The sequence below is a fragment of the Coregonus clupeaformis genome, chromosome 27, assembly GCF_020615455.1.
Source record: "Coregonus clupeaformis isolate EN_2021a chromosome 27, ASM2061545v1, whole genome shotgun sequence".
NCBI classification, from domain to species: Eukaryota; Metazoa; Chordata; class Actinopteri; order Salmoniformes; family Salmonidae; genus Coregonus; species Coregonus clupeaformis.
Genome location: NC_059218.1, coordinates 12015385 through 12037783, shown reverse-complemented (window position 1 = coordinate 12037783; position 22399 = coordinate 12015385). Strand labels below are relative to the sequence as shown.

General features: G+C 45.0%; 1 protein-coding gene across 4 annotated transcripts in view; it reads left to right on the top strand.

Moving 5' to 3' along the window:
* The window catches only part of fcho2 (FCH and mu domain containing endocytic adaptor 2), a 95071-nt gene that overhangs the window by 30258 nt on the left and 42414 nt on the right, over window positions 1-22399 (top strand). For all 4 annotated transcript variants that reach the window (XM_045208038.1, XM_045208039.1, XM_045208037.1 and 1 more), the window contains exons 3-8: window positions 2455-2529; window positions 2907-3048; window positions 4361-4513; window positions 4905-5009; window positions 8757-8855; window positions 15183-15279. In XM_045208038.1, the coding sequence (XP_045063973.1) occupies window positions 2455-2529; window positions 2907-3048; window positions 4361-4513; window positions 4905-5009; window positions 8757-8855; window positions 15183-15279 (671 nt within the window). The remainder of the gene's footprint in view (window positions 1-2454; window positions 2530-2906; window positions 3049-4360; window positions 4514-4904; window positions 5010-8756; window positions 8856-15182; window positions 15280-22399) is intronic.

Sequence of the window (22399 nt, the reverse complement as noted above, 5' to 3'; positions counted from 1 at the left end):
AAGTCCCATGTAAGTGTCAAGTGTAGACACGGCCTGTGGTGTAGACGGGTAGCTTACTAGCCTACATCTCAGGATTAAGCCTATGCTATATCTTTACTCCTCTGTGTAACTGAAACTCATCTTGCACACCTACCTACTCATCAGTATCAGTCTTGACATGTTGATTGGATCTGGGTTTTCTGCAACTGTTCCATTGAGGATGTCTCTCATATCTCTCAGGAACACTACACTGTGGCTCCCTCTGGTGGCCAGAAACAGACATGCACCGAATTGTGTAAAGCGATAGCCTGCTACAATGACTGTGGCCTGTTTCCCAGGCCTCTCAAACACACAACCAATATTCGTCCTGCAGGGAGTTGTTCACTTGTATCTATCTGTACATTGAGTGTACAAAACTTTAAGGACCGACTTCCTAATATTGAGTTGCACCCCCCCCTTTTGCCATCAGAACAGCCTTAATTGGTCGGGGCATGGACTCTACAAGGTGTTGAAAGCGTTCCACAGGGATGCTGGCCTATGTTGACTCTAATGCTTCCCACAGTTGTGCCAAGTTGGCTGGATATTCTTTGGGTGGTGGATCATTCTTGATACACACTGGAAACTGTTGAGCGTGAAAAACCCAGCAGCGTTGCAGTTCTTGACACAAACCGGTGCGCCTGGCACCTACTACCATACTCCGTTCAAAGGCACTTAAATATTTAGTCTTGCCCATTCAACTTCTGAATGGCACAAATACACAATCTATGTCTCAATTGTCTCAAGGCATTAAAATCCTTCTTTGACCTGTCTCCTCCACCTTCATCTACACTGATTTGAAGTGGATTTAACAAGTGACATCAATAAGGGATCATAGCTTTCACCTGGTTAGTCTACGTCAAGGAAAGAGCAGGTGTCTTTAATGTTTTGTACAATCAGTGTATAAGTCAAAGATAAATAGATTTGAAAGAGGTTTGGTCAGTAACTTTGAGTTTGAGTGTTTGAGTTTGGAGTGGAGGGGTGCAGGCAGGTCTGTGTGAGTCAAAGGCGCTGCACGGTCAATCCAACGTCTGCATTGGCCATGCAGCATTTATGGTGATACGGCCTCTGCAGAAGACCGGTCATTCATACTTCTATACACTTTGCAGAGCAGCGCAGAGCTGTTGTGGAGGAAGTTCTCATGGACGTGAGTTTGTGTTTATACAGGACCTCCCACCCCACCTACCATCAACCAATCATGTTAATACAGAGTTATACTGAGCCCTGCATTGTTACAAAATTTGAGAGGCGCATGGCAATGCGGTACAGATGTTAATTTGGCCTCTGCGTGCCTCCGGAGGCTCCGCAATTGCGTCACACCATCTGTACGGAGCCTCCGACCACAATTTCGGATCAAGCATAAATTGGCTTTTTGGAAGGGAGAATTGTCTTGGCCCAGAGGGTATTTACACACCTGGAGTATGTTTATTCTCTGTGGAGTCATGGCATTTCCTGTGTGTGTGTCTTTGTGAGAGCCTTGAGTTGTGGATTTGGGAACTGGACAAATTATTATTCCTGGGGTGAGGATATAGAGAGAGTATGCCACGACTGATAAGGATGACCAACCATGGTAACCTGTCAAGAATACATTCTATAAACCTTCTTTGGTTGCGTTCCCGTGCATCTAGGCTAAGTTACACTGTCTGTTAGCAAAGGTAGAAGGCTTGTGCATGTAACTTGGCACACGTGTTTGTTGTACTCCTAGTCAGAATGTGCGTGTGCTTTCGTGCATGCTAGTGTTCTGTCTTTGTGCCTGCCTGAGTACGTGCGTGCCTGCCTGCCCGCACGTGTGCGAATGCGTGCTTGCTCTAGTTCCCCCTCACTGACCCTCCTCTCCTCCTGTGCTGACGTGACTGCAGTGGCAGGCTGAGTAAATGACACATGCATAATTCAGGCCTCCACTAAACCAACGTTTTAAGTTTTTACTTCTGTCACTTCCATGCAGGAGAACGGGGGGATGATGAGGGAGGGAAGGCTTCGACATGACACTAGATAGGAGGCCGTGACGAGCAGAGCTCACTACTCGATGAGCCACACTTAGTCAAAGCAAAGCCCAACCAACACTCAACTTTGTGCCTGCAGTCAGACGTGTGTGTGTGTGTGTGTTTTGTGGGAGTGGAGTTGTCTTGTGCTTTGGCTTACATGTACAGTACTTGTTGTAGTCACTCAATTAAAACTCATTACAACTGGTAGAGATTTTGAGGGCTTTTAGTACTGTGTTGATGGATTTATATTGGTTGAACTGATTCAGAAGAGACTGAGGCTCAATCCCAAATGGCACCCTATTCCCTATATAGTGCACTGCTTTTGACTAGGGCCCATAGGGTCAAAAGTAGTGCGCTATATATGGAATCCATTTGGAACGCATACTGAGTGATGTTACTGATTCAGTAGGTAAAAATGATGAAGGTAATGACGTGATGTGTTTTGTCCCTCTAGGGCTACCATAGAAGAGGTCTATGCCAGGTCAATGACCAAACTTGCCAAGTCAGCTGGCAACTTCTCTCAGCTTGGGTAAGACACACACACACATTATGTTCTTCTATCCTTCTGGGGACCTAAAATTAATTTCCATTCAAAATCCTATTTTCCCTAAACCTTACCTTAACCCCAAAGCTTAAAATAGTATTTGTCCTCATGGGGATGTGGGAAATGTCCCCACAAGGGAGAATTTTCCTTGTTTTACTATCCTTGTGGGGACTTTGGGGATTTTAGGTCCCCACAAGGATAGAAGAACACACACACACACACACCTAGAGAGTCAGGTCAGGTGAAGAGGGATGAGTTTGTATTCCATATCAACCCTCCCTATTTAAGGATAAGACAAGTCTGAAAGAATGCTCTACTGAACACACTCCAGTTAATAAAGTGTGTGTGCACGTGTCCTGCAGGACATTTGCCCCGGTGTGGGATGTGTTTAAGACGTCCACAGAGAAGCTGGCCAGCTGCCACCTGGAGTTAGTGAGGAAGCTACAGGAGCTCATCAAAGATGTGCAGAAGTATGTGGATGACCAGGCCAAGGTCCACAAAAAGGTATGGCATGGAGAACTGCACACAACAACACACTAATATATATTTTTTCAAAAGCAACTTTGTCATACGTGCATACATTTTGAATGTATGATTGGAGCCGGGAATCGAACCCACTATCCTGGCATTGCAAGCGCCAAAGCCATGCCTTACCAACTGAGCTTCAGAGGACCTCTACTTTGTTCCTTTAGGCATCAGCTAGTCTGTCCTTGCTGGTTCCTGTGCTCTGTATGCCTGTGTGTTTGTACTGTTTGTCTGGGTAGGCTGCTGCTGGGGACAAACCTATGTTCACCCTCTGAAGGTCAATAAAGTTGATTCCTTTCAGTCACCGCTATGGGGAAGAGTTTTAGTAGAGTGATTCTACTGATTCTGGAGAGAATGCGTGTGTTCTGTTGGAGATTCACTGTCCTGCCTGGAGTAGCCACACTGTGTAGCTGTTGAGCTTTATCAGTCTCTGTCTTCCCTCCCTGCTTGTGGAGTCAGCCGGATCTGACCCATCTTCCAGTTAACGCGTAATGTGTTTACCCGTTCTGAGTTCTATTGGCTTTTATTGATTCTGTTATAGAAAATGGCCCATCCTGAATGATCTCACCACGATCAGCTTGCAGACATGATCTCACTACTTTAGAGTAGCCTTATAAAGGAACCAGGAGGTTCTGCTTTTGATGAATCATTTCATTTCTCTAGAGAGTAACAAAGCATAGCTGTGTTTGATCAGTCTGTTAGCCTGCCAAAGTCTGCTGATCAGCAGTAGCTAGGCTAGTTGTTGCTGTCGTGCCAGGGCTGTGGTTTGAAGCCTGCATTTTACACACTTCTCTGCTCGAGTCAGACTCCCGAGTGGCGCAGTGGTCTAAGTGGTTCGAATCCAGGCTCTGTCGTAGCCAGGCGCGACTGGGAGACCCATGGGGCGGCGCACAATTGGCCCAGCGTCGTCCAGGGTAGGGGAGGGAATGGCCGGCAGGGATGTAGCTCAGTTGGTAGAGCATGGCATTTGCAACGCCAGGGTTGTGGGTTCGATTCCCACGGGGGGGCCAGTATGAAAGTTCTCAATCTAACTAACGAAACAGTGACTGTGAATTAGCAGCAGAGACGTGTTTGTGCTTTCAGCATAACAAAAGTGGTGTCACACACAGCGCCTATCTCTCTCTCTCTCTCTTCATGTGAATATGTGGTTTTAACCAATCTCTTCTATTTGAATTATCTTTTGTTGCCATTAAGTGGTTTCAATAAATGGCTTTTCAAGCTACACTAAAATGAATGTGTTTTGAAATTGTTTTAATGGTTGTTGTCTTACCCCTCCCTCTGTCTTGTTCAGACGAAGGAGGAAGTGGCATCCACTAATGGGGCAGTACAGACCATCCAGACGACCGGGGTGGCCTTACAGAAGTCCAAGGAGAACTACAACGCCAAAACTGTGGAGCAGGAGAGACTCCGCAAGGAGGGAGCCACACAGAGAGAAGTGGACAAGGTACACTACACTAGACTTAAGTACACTAGACCAAACTACTCTAGGAGAGAGCCACACAGACGATGTGGACAAGGTGGGAGGGTGGGGAAATCACGGGTAGACAACAGAAGATCGGAAGTGGGCAGCTGTAGGTTCCCAATACCTCCTATCACTAGCCCATTCTCTGTCTCCATTTCAGCGAGATCTTACAACCCAGTCTGTCATTATGTACATTCGTAATAGTAAAGCCAGAAGGTCCGTTTACTGCCCCAATCTGTTTCTGAATCACATACTGTAGTAGTTTGGTGTCTCTGCTCTGGTGAGATCTGTTGCTCCATAGAGGAATGATGGTGACCCATGAGAACACGTGGCCATTTTCCTGTTGTCCGTCTGTCTCTCTGTGTTTCTGCAGGCGGGAGTGAAGGCCAAGAAAGCCACAGAAGCCTACAAGGGCCTTGTGGAGAAATACGCCACAGCCAAGTCCGAGTTTGAACAGAAGATGGCTGAAACTGCACAGGTGTGGGTTTGTGTGATTTAGTTATTCTGTGCACTTTCTAGTACCACAGGAGAATGTGGTTGTGTGTTTCTTTTTTGTGTGTGTGGTGTACTGTACTCTTATGTGCATGTTCTAAGGGCCTCGCTGTGTGTGTGTGTGTGTGTGTGTGTGTGTGTCCACCGCTCAGTATTCCGTGCTGTGTGTGTTCTGCTTTCCATGCCCTTTATCATCTTTAAAGCTTGTTTTTTCCTCCCTAACGGAATCATTGTGGAAAACTCTGATTGGAACCATCTGAACGACTGATTAGATAAACTCCAAATTAAAATCAGATCAACAGAATTTGGCCCTCCATATACTCCTGCACCGCAGCGAGCCACACAGCCAAACTGGTTTGAGTTAGGGGAGCGTTTCTGTTTTCCCCCAGAGAAAACAGCAGGACAGCTCTGCTTCCTAAGATCACAGTCTACGGCTCATCTCAAATTCAACACGTTCACATGACTTAGAAGCACGGCGCGGGCACATGTGTTCTGTGACGTCACTTGCATGTGTGTGTTTCGGGTTTGTGGCTCTTATCTGTCTGTCTGACTCTGTCTGAGTGTGTCTGGAGGCTGACGTGAATGCTGGGGGTTTATGCATGTGTGCTCATCTGTGAATGAACTCTGTGTGTCATGTGTTTGTGTGTGTCCACTAAATGTGGTAGTGTTTGCTGGCGCAATCATGGATGTGTGTGTGTGAGAGAATATGAAATTGCCTATATCTATGCTTGTGCACATTTTACGAGCTTGTGAGCGTGTGTGTGTGTTTATGCGGTCATGCACGCTCATCTTCCCCTCTAGCCACGCTGTGATTTTGCAGTTTATGATTATTTATAGTCCTTCTCCTCGGTTTACCCCAAACTCTCTTCAGCCAGAGCCAGCCCTAGATGGGAGTAAACACCAGCATTTAGAGCCCAGCCACACACACACACACACACACACACAGAGACCGCTCCAAACCCAGAGACCAGAGATGAGCCTGCTCCGTGTATCTCATGGCTGGCCCACCCTGGATAATTGGCACCTTGTGCTCCAGGGGGATCTGTGTTGGTGTGCCTTCGTTTCCAGACCACCCAAATAGAGACAACACACACAAGAAGGAAGTGGCCAGGGCACAAAGAGGAAGTCTTTAGGGAAATGTATACATGTGTTTTTATGAATCCAAGAGTAATCCTTCTGCGCTGTGTTTCCTGTATTGGACACGGTGCACATGTTCTGTTGTACACATACTCTTTGAATTCCTCTTTTCGTAACCCGTGACAGAGCCCAGAGTTTTTCCTGACCTGGTCTAAAAAAAAACTAAGACAAAAAATATTTGTCTTAGTTATATAGGTTATCTATAAGCTACACACATGCACACGAAGGCACATTGATGCTGTTCTGGTGGCTCGTGGTGACCTAACGCCCTACTAAGACACTTTATGTTGGTGTTTCCTTTATTTTTTTTAACCTTTATTTAAGCAGGGAGTCATGCTGAGACCACGGCCTCTTTTGCAGATGAGCCCTGCATCAACACATCAATAAACAACAATTACACTATAGGCTACGTAGCCTATCTATATACACATCAATTACACAATACATGGAAAGCAAACACGAAAAGCAAAACACAATCGTATGAAACAAACACATTCTTCAGTAAAAAGGCCCTCTAACAGCTGCCTGACTTGCTCTAGAGGCACCAGCTCCACCAACTTTAAGGAGTTTTGGAATTCATTCCACATGAGAGGCGCAAAAAAAACTAAAAGCAGATTTACTTCACTCGGTGGAGATTGAATGGATCTCCAGGGTTAGCCATCCCTGAGTTCGGGTCTGGTAACTTATACGTCTGAAGGTTAACATGAGGTAAGGTATGGCAGAAGTTTATGCAAGAGTGCTTTATAGACATTGAGTGTGCAACACATCAATATACTAGTCTTTAAATATACCTGCTTTCTGCAGGGCAATAAAGGCTTATTGAAGCTCTGATATAGCCTGATTTGATTTGATTTGAGTATACACCACATTGTCATCTGCATACAAGTGAAAGTTAGTTTTTTTTTAACAGATAAACCAATATTGTTCATGTAAATAGTGAAATGAATCTGACCAAGAATCGATCCCTGTGGAATACCCTTTGTTATGTCCAGAAAACCTGATTTAACACCACCAGTAAATACACACTGTGTTCTGTCCTTTTTTAAATAATGTTCAAACCAGCTACACACAGTCAGGTCCAGGCCAATTGATGAAAGCCTCTGAATAAGTAATGAGTAGTCCACAGTGTATCTCTATTTGCACATCCTCTTCTGCACATCTAGCATTCCAGTGTTAATACTAATTGTAATTATTTTGCACTATAGCCTATTTATTGCCTTACCTCCATAACTTGCTACATTTACACACACTGTATATATATGTATTTCTGTTGTATTTTTGACTTTGTTTTGTTTTACCCCATATGTAACTCTGTGTTGTTGTTTTTATCGCACTGCTTTGCTTTATCTTGGCCAGGTCGCAGTTGTAAATGAGAACTTGTTCTCAACTGGTTTACCTGGTTAAATAAAGGTGAAATTATTATTTTTATTTTTTTTTAAGTGTCAAAGGCTTTAGAGAGGCCAATAAAAAGGGCCGCACAGTGTTTCTTCTTATCCAAACAATTAAGAACATAATTTAAAACCAAAGAAGTAGCAGAAATGGTTATATGACCTGGTCTGAAACCTGACTGGTGTATATTTAGTATATATTTCGTAGATAAATAGAATTAAGTTGAGTATTTACCAAGGATTCTATAATTTTTGCTAGGCAAGACAGTTTGGAAATGGGGCGATAATTATTTAGGTCACACGGGTCACCACCTTTCTGAAGGGGGGAGTGTATATATATTTGCAGACCCAAGGGATGGTACCTGAAATAATTGTACGGTTAAAAATATGTGTTAAAGATTCTGCGATCAGAGGAGCAGAAAGCTAAAGCAAGAAATGATCAAGTAAATCAGCCCAATCAGATTATTTTTACGTCCATCTTTCGCAAGGCGTCTAGCACATCACAAATAGAAAGTTGTTGAAATGAAAATAAAGATTCACTAGAGGCTGGGAGAGGGGCAGGTAGTCAACTGGACCTGCAGCTTAAAGGACAATTCCACCCAAAAACGATATTTTGGTATTTGTTTCATTAGTCCCATTGTTGATATAGTCAAAATTCATTATACCGGCTGTATTTTGAAAGTCAGATGAGCTCTTGGATACCATTTTTATGTGTCCAGTGTGAAGGAAGTTTGAGGTATCCAGTCATTGCGCTAACTCTAGTTAGCATTGGCTCGTGAAACTACCTCTAACTTCCTTCATACTGGACACTGAGACATAAATTGGTATCCACAAGTTCATATGACTATGGGGAAGTATATAAAGGGCCTCATTGCCAAAATCCTGAAGTATCTCGTTAAGCTGCAGGTAACTGCATATTTACTCCAATGGACTGCCTGCCCCATCACCCAGCCTCTAGTGAATCTTTGTTTTCATTTCAACAATTTTCTACGTGTGATGTGATAGACGCCTTGCGCAAGATGGATGTAAAAAAACAAAAAAAAACACTTCCACTGGGGCTGTTTTTCCTGATCAGGTCAAAGGTCAGGGAAAACTCTGGGTCCTAACTCTTCTACTGGCATATTTTTTTTCCTGTAGTTTAGGTACACCTAAGTGTAAGTGGCTGATTTGCATATTTACTCCTTTGTGTTTTTCTTTCTGTGTTCAAGAAATTTCAGGACATCGAGGAGAGCCACATCGTTCACATGAAGGATATCATTCAGTCGTACGCACAATCTGTTGACGAGACACACGTTCAGATCGGAGAGGTGAGTCAACACGCACACACATACGTGCATTTACACACACACATTCCTGTGGGCGGGGTTGGGTTTGTGTCCTGTCCCCTTGCTCAGTGGGTTCACTGTGTGTCAGATGAATTAGTGGAGTCTTTGATCACTCTAATCGTTTAACTGAGAACCAGGAAGCCTTCCATTCAGCGGTTTATACCAACCAATTAAAAACTGATCAAAACTCCCTCTCAACCAATCTAAAACACCTTCAACATGCAACCAGAGGCACGGCATGCCAACTGTACTAGGCATCTCACTCTGATCTTACGAAGTGTGGATATTTTACTGTACATATAGTACTGAATCAGTGATAATTACAATGTTGATCATTCCAATTACAACATCATGTCATCACCCTTTTTTTGAACATCTCAAAGGTTTATCTTCTGTGGTAGATATTGTTAAAGAAATTCTAGAGGTTTTACTACTTGACGGAATAGACAACTCAAAAAGAAACTCCGCTCCACTGTGTTTGTACTGTGTAGTGGCTGTTGCTGCTGCAGTCCCAGAAGTGTCCACAGGGGGAGCCACAGCCCCACTCTACCCTAAAGCTCCAGTCTTACAATGCATTTGAACAGGAGAAAGACAAAGTTGCCTGTCTGTGTTAGCCTGGCTAGGCTGGGCTTAATTACAATAGAGCCTTAAGGTGGGTGAGTGCTATTCCAAACGGCTGGGAAATTACGCGCAGGCAGCCCAAGTAATTGTGATTCCGTGATGAATACCCTTTAAACCAGGCTGTGTGAGCAATCGAGCACCATTACCAAGTTGGAGGGATGGAGGGGAGGGGGAGAGGTGGGATCGGAGGAAGGGAGGGAGAATGTGGCCACTAATCGTGCAAGATACTGCGTCATCAGTTAGACCACAGACACTCAAACACGCACGCATACAGTACACTTACTTTACCAGCACTATAGACAAACAAATATACATACTGTCAATATACTTTACACCCGCACAGGGGCGTCATGCACCCATTATTTTAGAGGGGGCACAAAGTGCGTGGGGATGGAAAATGCTTTTTCCTGCAATCTAGAGCCATAATATTTTATGCTGAATTCCTTGTAAAGAAATCTATATATAGTTTTTGCACAAGTTATCTAAGCATACCTCTTTATCTGTTCAATTGTCATTTCAATGAGGGTGTCATTCTGACTGTTGTAAATCACACATCTCAATATACTGCATTAACATGCCTATGATATTACATCCAAATGACAACACAGTACATGGGATCATAACATACATCATCAACACAGGCACATATCAGGGTATCATAATTAATCCAGAAATATCATGATATTATCATAAGGCGCCCCATTGACTTCTAAACCAAGTATCTTTCTGCATATCTAAGCATACCTCTTGAGCGGTCTGTATCCTCTTGACTGGTGCTTTAAAAACATTTTTAAAAATGCTTCTCTGCTAAAATCTGGGTAAAAGAGTGAAAGGAATGTGAGTCTTATTACTTTTATAATTGCTTGCTTTTCTAAAGTATAGCAACATTTTCAGCAGGCATGCCAGCTACGATAGATAGACAAGCTACTCTAACTTGATTGATAGCCTGAAATGGTTTGGTAGCTAGTTATGAGGTTGGGAGATTGGTTCCCAGTCTAGCTGGCTAGCTAAAGCCAACTTCATAAAATTGCTAGGTGGCTAGTATTACAGAGAAACAGCAAAACATTTTTTGTTTTATTTATTCATCAAGAAGGAATCAGTAGGCTGCATAGCTTGATCAAATTAATTTACAAACATACCTCCTGTGAGTCCTACCCATCACCGGCAGCTAAAATCAAATCAAACGCTGTGTCTCTTTGCTCCGTTGTGCACTTTGGAAGGAACTACTTACTAGGGAGAATTGGGGGGGGTACCTTTTGCCTGGTCCAGTGTGCCCCCTCAAAGATACCACTGACAGATGTTTTTATAAATAATTATGATAAAACGTGGGCTTAAAAATGAATTTTAGCAATTAATTTAACATCTGAAATTTTTTTTAAACAGGGCAAATGGGACATGCCCTTGTGGCCCCTATGGGCATGACACCTCTGCACACGCAAATGGACATGGCACTGTCCACACACATGGTCAAGTACTCTTAAACAATCCGTATTTTCCAAGCACATCAACACACTTAAATAATTCATACGGTTTAGTGACTCAAACACACACACACACACACACATACATTAACTGGCCAGGTGACCCCAATGTCTACCGACATGCAGACAGCCCCAGCTTGGCTGTTTGGCACACTGGCTAGCCTGGCGTTAAGTGTAGTTTCCTGTTAACCTGGGGTCTAAACAGTGGCATGGCAGTCTGCATGTCTCAGCCCTCTACTCTCTGGACTTAAATAGAACCACTGAAGACCACTGCATGGGAAAAGAGGAGGGAAGAAGGGAGGAAGTAGAGAGGGGATGTGAGGCCACAGGGTACAATGTGGTTTGAGAGGAGAAGGTGGTCCTCTGTAGCTCAGTTGGTAGAGCATGCTGCTTGCAATGCCAAGATATTGGGTTTGATTCCTGGGACCACCCATATGTCATTTTCTTTGGGAAAAAAGCCTCTGCTAAGTGGCATGTACGATTATTTATTCACTTATTCATTTATATGTGGACAATATAACTAAAAGTAATATTTGGTACTACTTCATTACTACTGCGTGTTTATTCGGGTTCATATTTTTACAACGATATGCCTGCGTGCTGTGCAGAGAGTCACAGGAGGGCAAGTGTGTGTGTGTAGTGTGTAGTGTGTTTGTTGTGCGTGCAATGTTTGTATTTGTATGCGAGCATTTGTGTGTGAGGAAAGTGCCCTTGAGTGCGGATGTGTGTTTTGTTTGTGCATGTGTGAAAAATCACTGGCGGTACAGAGGGGTTGGAGGGGGGTTCTGTGTGTGTGTGTGTGTGTGTGTGTGTGTGTGTGTGTGTGTGTGTGGGAGACGCAGGTGATGACATTAGTGCATTTCCTCATGGCAGCAGCACACAGCGAGCGGCAGGGCTGCAGCACCTGACAGATCGCGTGTGCTGGAGTGAGCATTCGACCTCGCCACGGCCTCCCCTACGCCCAACCCCCCCGCGAGGGCACAGGGGGCTAATGCACTCCGCCTCGCCGGAGGGGCTCAGGAGGGAGGAAGGGAGGGAGGGAGGGAGGGAGGGGGGGGGGGCCGCGTGTATGTTTGTTCTTGATAGTGGATGGAGGGACTCTGTTGTGCTTACAGTATCACGCACATCTGAATCGTTTGGCGAGATGGCACAGTCAGTCAGATGACGAACAGGGACTATCTGGTCCTTTTACCCTTCCCCGACACACAGGCACACACACAAACCACTGACATCCACACACACGGCACAAACGCACACACACACACTGACATCCAAAACAAACAAACAAACACCATCCTTCCTGTGATAGCACCCAGAGGGCATCAGGAGACTGCTCTGTCAACAACAAATCTACCGACACAACAAAACCATACCAACATGTATTATGTAAGCCAGTCTCCACAGACCATTGAGACACATTGTACAGAGATGTTTTTTATTTTTTGAAACCGAGATTGAAGCAAATGCTGGGTAGTACAGTCTTTTAGAGGGAGCATACAGTGAAAAGCACAGAGCCATATTGTATGTGTCACTCCTTCTGAGCATTCTAAAACCAGAGACACCCAGAGAGCGGTCCCCAAGGACACGAGCTGTCACACACAACATAAGCCATCACACAACATAAGCCATCACACACCACACAGCAAATACACACACACACACACACACACACACACACACACACACACACACACACTCTCCCCCCTTTCTCTCTGTCTCACACATGACTATCACAAACATACAGATATAGGCACACACACTCTCTGTCATGCACCCACACATACACTGCCCCATTTTTTTTCTTTTTCTTGCACCAGTACCTCCCAGTGTTACTACTACCACAGAGTGAGCCCTCAGTGGACTCAGTGAACACCCATGCAAGTGTGTCTTATTCCAAGTGTCTGTCACTCTGCCTTCAGTTCTTCAAGTTCTTTATTCCTTTATTAATGTAATCCTAACTGGATTGATGCCATACCAGGGTCAAATACATGTGAAAATACTTGAGCTGAGCTTGATTTAGTTTGCCCTGTACAATGGAACCAATGGAATAATCCCAAAAGTACAAACTCCAAGATAAAGATTCAGTAAGTCATATCAGAAGCTAGCAGATTCATGACTTACCAACAACAGCTGCAAATTCCAATAAAACTACATCACGTTTTGAAGTTCACTTTCCTTGCTTTGTCTAACACTATCATGAAACTAGCAAATTCCTTTTTTTGGGTCAGTGTGCGGTATTTTAGTTTCATAGCACAAACGTTTGTTAGCACATTTCTTACACTGGCTTTATCAAGAGTGAGCAGGCCTGTTCAGGGGGGTTGCCGAGCAACACGTGCCTTGGAGGAAGACAACGTTCTGCATAGCGCAACAAATTCCCATGATTTGTGAATCTGTTCGGACCGAACAGCTAGGTTGACAGCTAAAATGGCTTTGAAAAAATTAGATTTCAGCTAATAAGGAGAAGTATCTCACAAAATAACTACATTATGGCATTCACTAACCATAAACTAAACAAGTTATATATATATATATACACTGCTCAAAAAAATTAAGGGAACACTTAAACAACACAATGTAACTCCAAGTCAATCACACTTCTGTAAAATCAAACTGTCCACTTAGGAAGCAACACTGATTGACAATACATTTCACATGCTGTTGTGCAAATGGAATAGACAACAGGTGGAAATTATAGGCAATTAGCAAGACACCCCCAATAAAGGACTGGTTTTGCAGGTGGTGACCACAGACCACTTCTCAGTTCCTATGCTTCCTGGCTGATGTTTTGGTCACTTTTGAATGCTGGTGGTGCTTTCACTCTAGTGGTAGCATGAGATGGAGTCTACAACCCACACAGGTGGCTCAGGTAGTACAGCTCATCCAGGATGGCACATCAATGCGAGCTGTGGCAAGAAGGTTTGCTGTGTCTGTCAGCGTAGTGTCCAGAGCATGGAGGCGCTACCAGGAGACAGTCCAGTACATCAGGAGACGTGGAGGAGGCCGTAGGAGGGCAACAACCCAGCAGCAGGACTGCTACCTCCGCCTCTGTGCAAGGAGGAGCAGGAGGAGCACTGCCAGAGCCCTGCAAAATGACCTCCAGCAGGCCACAAATGTGCATGTGTCTGCTCAAACGGTCAGAAACAGACTCCATGAGGGTGGTATGAGGGCCCGACGTCCACAGGTGGGGGTTGTGCTTACAGCCCAACACCGTGCAGGACGTTTGGCATTTGCCAGAGAACACCAAGATTGGCAAATTCGCCACTTGCGCCCTGTGCTCTTCACAGATGAAAGCAGGTTCACACTGAGCACATGTGACAGACGTGACAGAGTCTGGAGACGCCGTGGAGAACGTTCTGCTGCCTGCAACATCCTCCAGCATGACCGGTTTGGCGGTGGGTCAGTCATGGTGTGGGGTGGCATTTCTTTGGGGGCCGCACAGCCCTCCATGTGCTCACCAGAGGTAGCCTGACTGCCATTAGGTACCGAAATGAGATCCTCAGACCCCTTGTGAGACCATATGCTGGTGCGGTTGGCCCTGGGTTCCTCCTAATGCAAGACAATGCTAGACCTCATGTGGCTGGAGTGTGTCAGCAGTTCCTGCAAGAGGAAGGCATTGATGCTATGGACTGGCCCGCCCGTTCCCCAGACCTGAATCCAATTGAGCACATCTGGGACATCATGTCTCGCTCCATCCACCAACACCACGTTGCACCACAGACTGTCCAGGAGTTGGCGGATGCTGTAGTCCAGGTCTGGGAGGAGATTCCTCAGGAGACCATCCGCCACCTCATCAGGAGCATGCCCAGGCGTTGTAGGGAGGTCATACAGGCACGTGGAGGCCACACACACTACTGAGCCTCATTTTGACTTGTTTTAAGGACATTACATCAAAGTTGGATCAGCCTGTAGTGTGGTTTTCCACTTTAATTTTGAGGGTGACTCCAAATCCAGACCTCCATGGGTTGATAAATTAGATTTCCGTTGATCATTTTTGTGTGATTTTGTTGTCAGCACATTCAACTATGTAAAGAAAAAAGTATTTAATAAGATTATTTCATTCATTCAGATCTAGGATGTGTTATTTTAGTGTTCCCTTTATTTTTTTGAGCAGTGTATAATAGAAATTTGGGGACAAAACTCTAACTTACTCAACCTGTCAACGAAGTGCACATCTTGACCCTATGTTTGTTGTGTTGTCCCTCTACAGGTCCATACAGAGTTTTTGGGGAACATGGAGAACACCTCTGTGGAGGGTTTGATACAGAAACTGGCTGAGAGTAAAGGAACGGGCAAAGAGAGACCAGGTAAGATGCCCCACATGCACAGACACACCTGCAATGATAGGAAAAACACGTGTCAATTTCTTAGAGGCCACTTCCTTGAAAGTGACTTCCTGTCTTTAAGATGGGTAGGGGCCTATGAGAGAGGGTTAGCCAATGAGAGCAGTAATGAGAGGTTGTAAAAGGCCATCTGACTCAATAGATGTCATCTGCTGTAAAGGTAGGTAGGTAGATATTTCACTTAGCATGTGACACCATGCAAACCGGGACAGGGGTCGGGGCGGTTACACGCACGTACGCACGATAACTTGGCTATATACTGCGACGATGTGCAGGGGTACGAGGTAATTGAGGTAGATATGTACATATACAGTGAGGGAAAAAAGTATTTGATCCCCTGCTGATTTTGTACGTTTGCCCACTGACAAAGACATGATCAGTCTATAATTTTAATGGTAGGTTTATTTGAACAGTGAGAGACAGAATAACAATAAAAAAATCCAGAAAAACGCATGTCAAAAATGTTATAAATTGATTTGCATTTTAATTAGGGAAATAAGTATTTGACCCCTCTGCAAAACATTACTTAGTACTTGGTAGCAAAACCCTTGTTGGCAAACACAGAGGTCAGACGTTTCTTGTAGTTGGCCACCAGGTTTGCACACATCTCAGGAGGGATTTTGTCCCACTCCTCTTTGCAGATCTTCTCCAAGTCATTAAGGTATCGAGGCTGACGTTTGGCAACTCGAACCTTCAGCTCCCTCCACAGATTTTCTATGGGATTAAGGTCTGGAGATTGGCTAGGTCACTCCAGGACCTTAATGTGCTTCTTCTTGAGCCACTCTTTTGTTGCCTTGGCCGTGTGGTTTGGGTCATTGTCATGCTGGAATACCCATCCACGACCCATTTTCAATGCCCTGGCTGAGGGAAGGAGGTTCTCACCCAATATTTGACAGTACATGGCCCCGTCCATCGTCCTTTTGATGCGGTGAAGTTGTCCTGTCCCCTTAGCAGAAAAACACCCCCAAAGCATAATGTTTCCACCTCCATGTTTGACGGTGGGGATGGTGTTCTTGGGGTCATAGGCAGCATTCCTCCTCCTCCAAACACGGCGAGTTGAGTTGATGCCAAAGAGCTCGATTTTGGTCTCATCTGACCACAACACCTTCACCCAGTTCTCCTCTGAATCATTCAGATGTTCATTGGCAAATTTCAGACTGCCCTGTATATGTGCTTTCTTGAGCAGGGGGACCTTGCAGGCGCTGCAGGATTTCAGTCCTTCACGGCGTAGTGTGTTACCAATTGGTTTCTTGGTGACTATGGTCCCAGCTGCCTTGAGATCATTGACAAGAACCTCCCGTGTAGTTCTGGGCTGCTTCCTCACCGTTCTCATGATCATTGCAACTCCATGAGGTGAGAACTTGCATGGAGCCCCAGGCCGAGGGAGATTGACAGTTATTTTGTGTTTCTTCCATTTGCGAATAATCGCACCAACTGTTGTCACCTTCTCACCAAGCTGCTTGGCGATGGTCTTGTAGCCCATTCCAGCCTTGTGTAGGTCTACAATCTTGTCGCTGACATCCTTGGAGAGCTCTTTGGTCTTGGCCATGGTGGAGAGTTTGCAATCTGATTGATTGATTTTTTTCTGTGGACAGATGTCTTTTATACAGGTAACAAGCTGAGATTAGGAGCACTCCCTTTAAGAGTGTGCTCCTAATCTCAGTTTAGGAGCACACCTGGGAGCCAGAAATCTTTCTGATTGAAAGGGGGTCAAATACTTATTTCCCTAATTAAAATGCAAATCAATTTATAACATTTTTGATATGCGTTTTTCTGGATTTTGTTGTTGTTATTCTGTCTCTCACTGTTCAAATAAACCTACCATTAAAATTATAGACTGATCATTTCTTTGTCAGTGGGAAAACGTACAAAATCAGCAGGCGATCAAATACTTTTTTCCCTCACTGTAGGTGGGTAAAGTCACTAGGCAGCAGGATAGATAATAAGCAGCAGCATATATGATGAGCCAAAGGAGTGAATGCAGATAGTCCGGATAGCTATTCGGTTATCTATTTAGCAGTGTTATGGCATTAGGGTTGAAACTGTTCAGGTTCCAGACTTGGTGCATCGATACCGCTTGCCGTGCAGTAGTAGAGAGAACAGTCTCTGACTTGGATGGCTGGAGTGTTTTTAGGGCCTTCCTCTGTACTGGGCCATATGCACTACCCTATCTGGCGCCTTGCAGTCATAAGCCAAGCGGTTGCCATACCAAGCGGTGATGCAGCCAGTCAAAATGCTCTCAATGGTGCAGCTGTAGAACTTTTTGAGGATCTGGTCTAATCTTTTCAGCCTCCTGAGGGAAGAGGCGTGGTCGTGCCTTCTTCACGACTGTGTTGGTGTGTGTGGACCATGTTAATTCCTTAGTGATGTGGACACCGAGGAACTTGAAGCACTACAGCCCCGTCAATGTGGATGGGGGCGTGCACGGCCCTCGGTTTCCTGTAGTCCACGATCAGCTCCTTTTGTCTTGCTGATGTTGAGGGAGAGGTTGTTGTCCTGGCAGCGTCCTAGTGTCGCTCAAAAAGAAGAGGGAACTAACAAAGAGTCACTGACAACAACCAAAATGAAACAGGTGGGGTTTTAGGAGGGATTCTAAAAGACACTCGTGGGGGTGACCACTGAAAGTTGCATAGCAACAACAACTGGGACCTAAAAGACACCCACCATGAGCGCCGACTAAATTTGCCTAAGTAAAGGCAAACCAAAAGAAAAACCCACACCAAACTAAAAGACAGGAAGCAAACCAAAAAGGTGGAGCAAAACGAAATGAGATGAAGGTTTGTCTAGAAATCAAAATAGGGAGAGTCATCTGTTAACCCTCCGCATCTCTCAAGACAACTGGAGCACTGGGCCAGCCACTCTTAAATAGCACCTGGGCCTGCACAGGTGAAACACCTTCCCACAAATGAGATGGCAACCAGCACAGGTGTAACACATAATGACAAACGAGGTGACCAATCGGTGCGCCCTACGTGCTAACGAGCTATACGTGCTAAAGTCCATCCTCCAAAACATAAATGGAAAAACCAAAGCCTGTAACAGTGTTGGAGTCGTACGCAGCCTACCCTCACCACTTGGGGGCGGCCCGTCAGGAAGTCCAGGATCCAGTTATGAAGGGAGGTGTTCAGTCCTAGGGTCCTGAGCTTAGTGATGAGCTTGGAAGCTACTATAGTGTTGAACACTGAGCTGTAGTCAATGAACAGCATTCTCACATAGGTGTTCCTCTAGTCCAGGTGGGAGAGGGCAGTGTGGAGTGCAATAGAGATTGCGTCATCTGTCAATCTTTTGGGGCGGTATGCAAATTGGAGTGGGTCCAGGGTGTCTGGGATGATTGTGTTGATGTGAGCCATGACCAGCCTTTCAAAGCATTGCATGGCTACAGATGTGAGTGCTACGGGGTGATAGTCATTTACATTTTAGTCATTTAGCAGACGCTCTTATCCAGAGCGACTTACAGACAGGTTACCTTGGCATTCTTGGGCATAGGGACTATGGTGAAACATGTAGGTGTTACAGACTGGGTCAGGGCGAGGTTGAAAATGTCAGTGAAGACACTTGCCAGCTGGTCAGCGCATGCTCTTGAGTGCGCGTCCTGGTAATCCGTCTGGCTCTGCGGCCTTTTGAATGTTAACTTGTTTACTCACATTGGCTATGGAGAGCGAGATCACACAGTCGTCCGGAACAGCTGGTGCTCTCATGCATGATTTAGTGTTGCTTGCCTCGAAGCGAGCATAGAAGGCATTTAGCCTGTCTGGTAGGCTCGCATCATTGGACAGCTTGCGGCTGTGTTTCCCTTTGTAATTCATGATAGTTTGTAAGCCCTGCCATATTTGACAAGTATCAGAGCCGGCGTAGTAGGATTCGATCTTAGTCCTGTATTGACGCTTTGCCTGTTCGGCTAGTCGGAGGTCGTAGCGAGATTTCTTATAAGCATCCGGATTAGTGTTCCGCTCCTTGAAAGTGGCAGCTCTAGCCTTTAGCTCAGTGTCGATGTTGCCTGTAATTCATGGCTTCTGGTTGGGATATGTACGTACAGTCACTGTGGGGACGTCGCTGCACTTATTAATGATGCCAGTGACTGATGTGGTAAACTCCTCAATGTTATCGGATGAATCCCGGAACATATTCCAGTCTGTACTAGCGAAACAGTTCTGTAGCTTAGCATCTGCTTCATCAGACCACTTCCGTATTGAGCGTCACTGGTGCTTTCTGTTTGAGTTTTTGTTTGTAAGCAGGAATCAGGAGGATAGAGTTATGGTCAGATTTGCGAAAGGGAGGGCGAGGGAGAGCTTTGTATGTGTTTCTGTGTGGAGTAAAGGTGATCTAGAGCTTTGTCGCCTCTAGTTGCACAGGTGACATGCTGGTAAAAATGAGATGAAAACGTATTTCTATTACCCTGCATTAAAATCACTGGCCACGAGTTAGCGCCGCCTCTGGGTGTGCTTTTTCTTGTTTGCTTATGGCCCTATAAAGCTTGCTGAGTGCAGTCTTAGTGCCAGCATCGGTTTGTGGTGGTAAATAGACAGCTACGGAAAAGAAATGGTAACCCGGGCGAGCAAAAACTCGAGACTTCCTTAATGTTAGACATCGCGCACCAGCTGTTGTTAACAAAGAGACACACCCCTCCCCCCTTCATCTTACCCGAGGCAGCCGTCCGGTCTAGAGGATGAATGGAAAAACAGCGAGATGTATATTATCCATGTCCTTCTTCCGAGAAACAGAATATTACAGTTCTTCAGGTCCGTTGATAGGATAGTCTCGAGCGGAGCTCGTCCAGTATGTTCTTTAGAATGAAGGGTAGAGGCGGTTTATTTGCTCACCAACATAGTCTTGTCAGGATGCCGGCTCATTTGCCTCTTTTGCGCCATCGTTTCCTCTTTTGAGTCCCGGGGATTAGGGCCTGGTCCGGAGTATGCAGAACGTCCAGAGCTGCTGGCTCGTTGAAGTAGAAATTGTCATCCAAATTGAGGTTAGTGATCGCTGTTCTGATGTCCAGAAGCTGTTTTCGGTCATAGGAAATGAGGGTGGAGATATTATATACAAAGAAAGTTACGATCAGTGTAAAAAAAAACACACGAAATAGCAGAATTGGTCAGGACCCCGTAAAACGGCTGCTTTCCACTGCAGCGCCATCTCTAGGCACACCACACACCCAGGGCTCTAAATAAAATAAAAAAGATTGCCCAAGAGACAAATATGTAACACTGTAAATACATTTGTTTATTATAAAAGCTAAAATGTTAATACGAATACCTGCCATTGCTTTTATTTCACCAGATATATGTCCTTTAACCAAACACAGATGAAGTTAAAAGGATAATTTAGTTGGTAATGGCAGGTGTAGTACCTCGGTCGGCCAGTATATTCAATGAGAGGAGGCAGCACTGAGCTAGCCTTCAACGGCACTTCCTAGAGCAGTGGTTCCCAAACTGTGGGGCATGCCTGAGTTCCTTTTTAAAGGAATGTCTCTCATTGCATACCTTGTCATGACACTCATTGCATACCTTACAGAGCTATTTATGACTTAGCAAGATGGTGACACACTAAAATTACACTTCCTGATCTTCAAACGCGCCACAGCATTCTCATAAGAAACAATGGGGTGACGTCATCGATGGCTTCGTCCATATGTTTTACAGTCTATGGTAAAAGCACTATTTTCCTATTGAGATGCATCACATTGAAAATTGTACACTGTCTCTTTTAAAAAGTCAGGTTCGCGATGAGGACATGCAAGAGATCTGTCATTCATTCATTTCTATGATCATTGATCGCCTGAAGAAGCAATACTTTTTCCTTTATTTCTGTGCCCCCAAAGGTTTGGATATACTGGTAAAGTTATCAGGTTGTTAGCTAGCCAATGAGGGAACAAATGGTTAACGGTGCGTGAGTAGTTTTAGAACGGCCCACGACATGGTTTATGAATTTAAAATGAGGTCCTGGCGATCCGCTGGTAATGTGTCAGATCTTTTGACCTGGTTGGTCTAGAAGCAAGCCATTTTCCCTGTAGTAATGGTGCAACCATGATGCTAACGAATCTGCACTCGCTTGTTTCTCTAGGGCACTCAGAAACAACGGTACAGTGAAACCTTATCATTACATCATTACAACAATTATTATCTGGGAGATTTTCTTCATAGTCGCACAGTGCTCCCAAAATAAAACTCCTTGTCGCACAGCAAAATAGTTAATTGCATATGCTACCAAATTAGTCTCACTTTAGAGCCCTACACACACACACACACACACACACACACACACACACACACACACACACACACACACACACACACACACTGCTGTGTTGAGGCTACAGACTGAACTAAGCAGCCAGAACCAAAGCTCTTCTGGAGGTCAGGAGCTCAACAAAGGCTCTTGTGTAAACTACGACATGCTACAGTAATCAAGGGAAATCTCTCCAAATGGTGTAACTCCTTCTCCCTCCCTCCCACTCGCTCGGTTGGTCTTGCACTCTCTCGCTCACTCATCTGTGTAAAACCTTGCGTGTCAGGAGTTTATTAGATCCTAATTGTTCTCAAAGCCAATCATTGTAGCCTAAAGAAAGTGGGTTGATTATCATATAAATATGGCAAGGATAATGGGGCATCCTCATCTTTACCTTACACATCCTTCTCTCATCTCCATATTCATGTATAGCCTATACTATCCTTTTTACTACTGAGGAAGGTACATGGTTATCTATGATTACAGCCGGTCTCGTGTTATGGTAGGCATTGTGGCTTTCCCAGGGGCTTGCACCGCATCCCATCAGGTAACCGACACAAAGGGCCCGTGTGTTTGTGTGTATACAAACGGTGACCCTTGACCCCTGTGTCCAGACGTGGCATCCGGACAGCGGCAGCCTTCATTTTGTTTTGACAGCAGAATGAATTGAGGGCTGAAAACAGTTGTAAAATTCCTCCCCGTATCAAGCTGTTCATTAGAGATCGCACCGTGGCCTAGGTCGTGTCAGAAGAATAACCTGCCTGTCCCTTGATGAAATAGCTGAACGGATGGCCGGTCCAGTGCCTTTAGAGAGGGAGCTTGAATAAACATTCTACTGCGGAAACAATCCCAAAGTGAC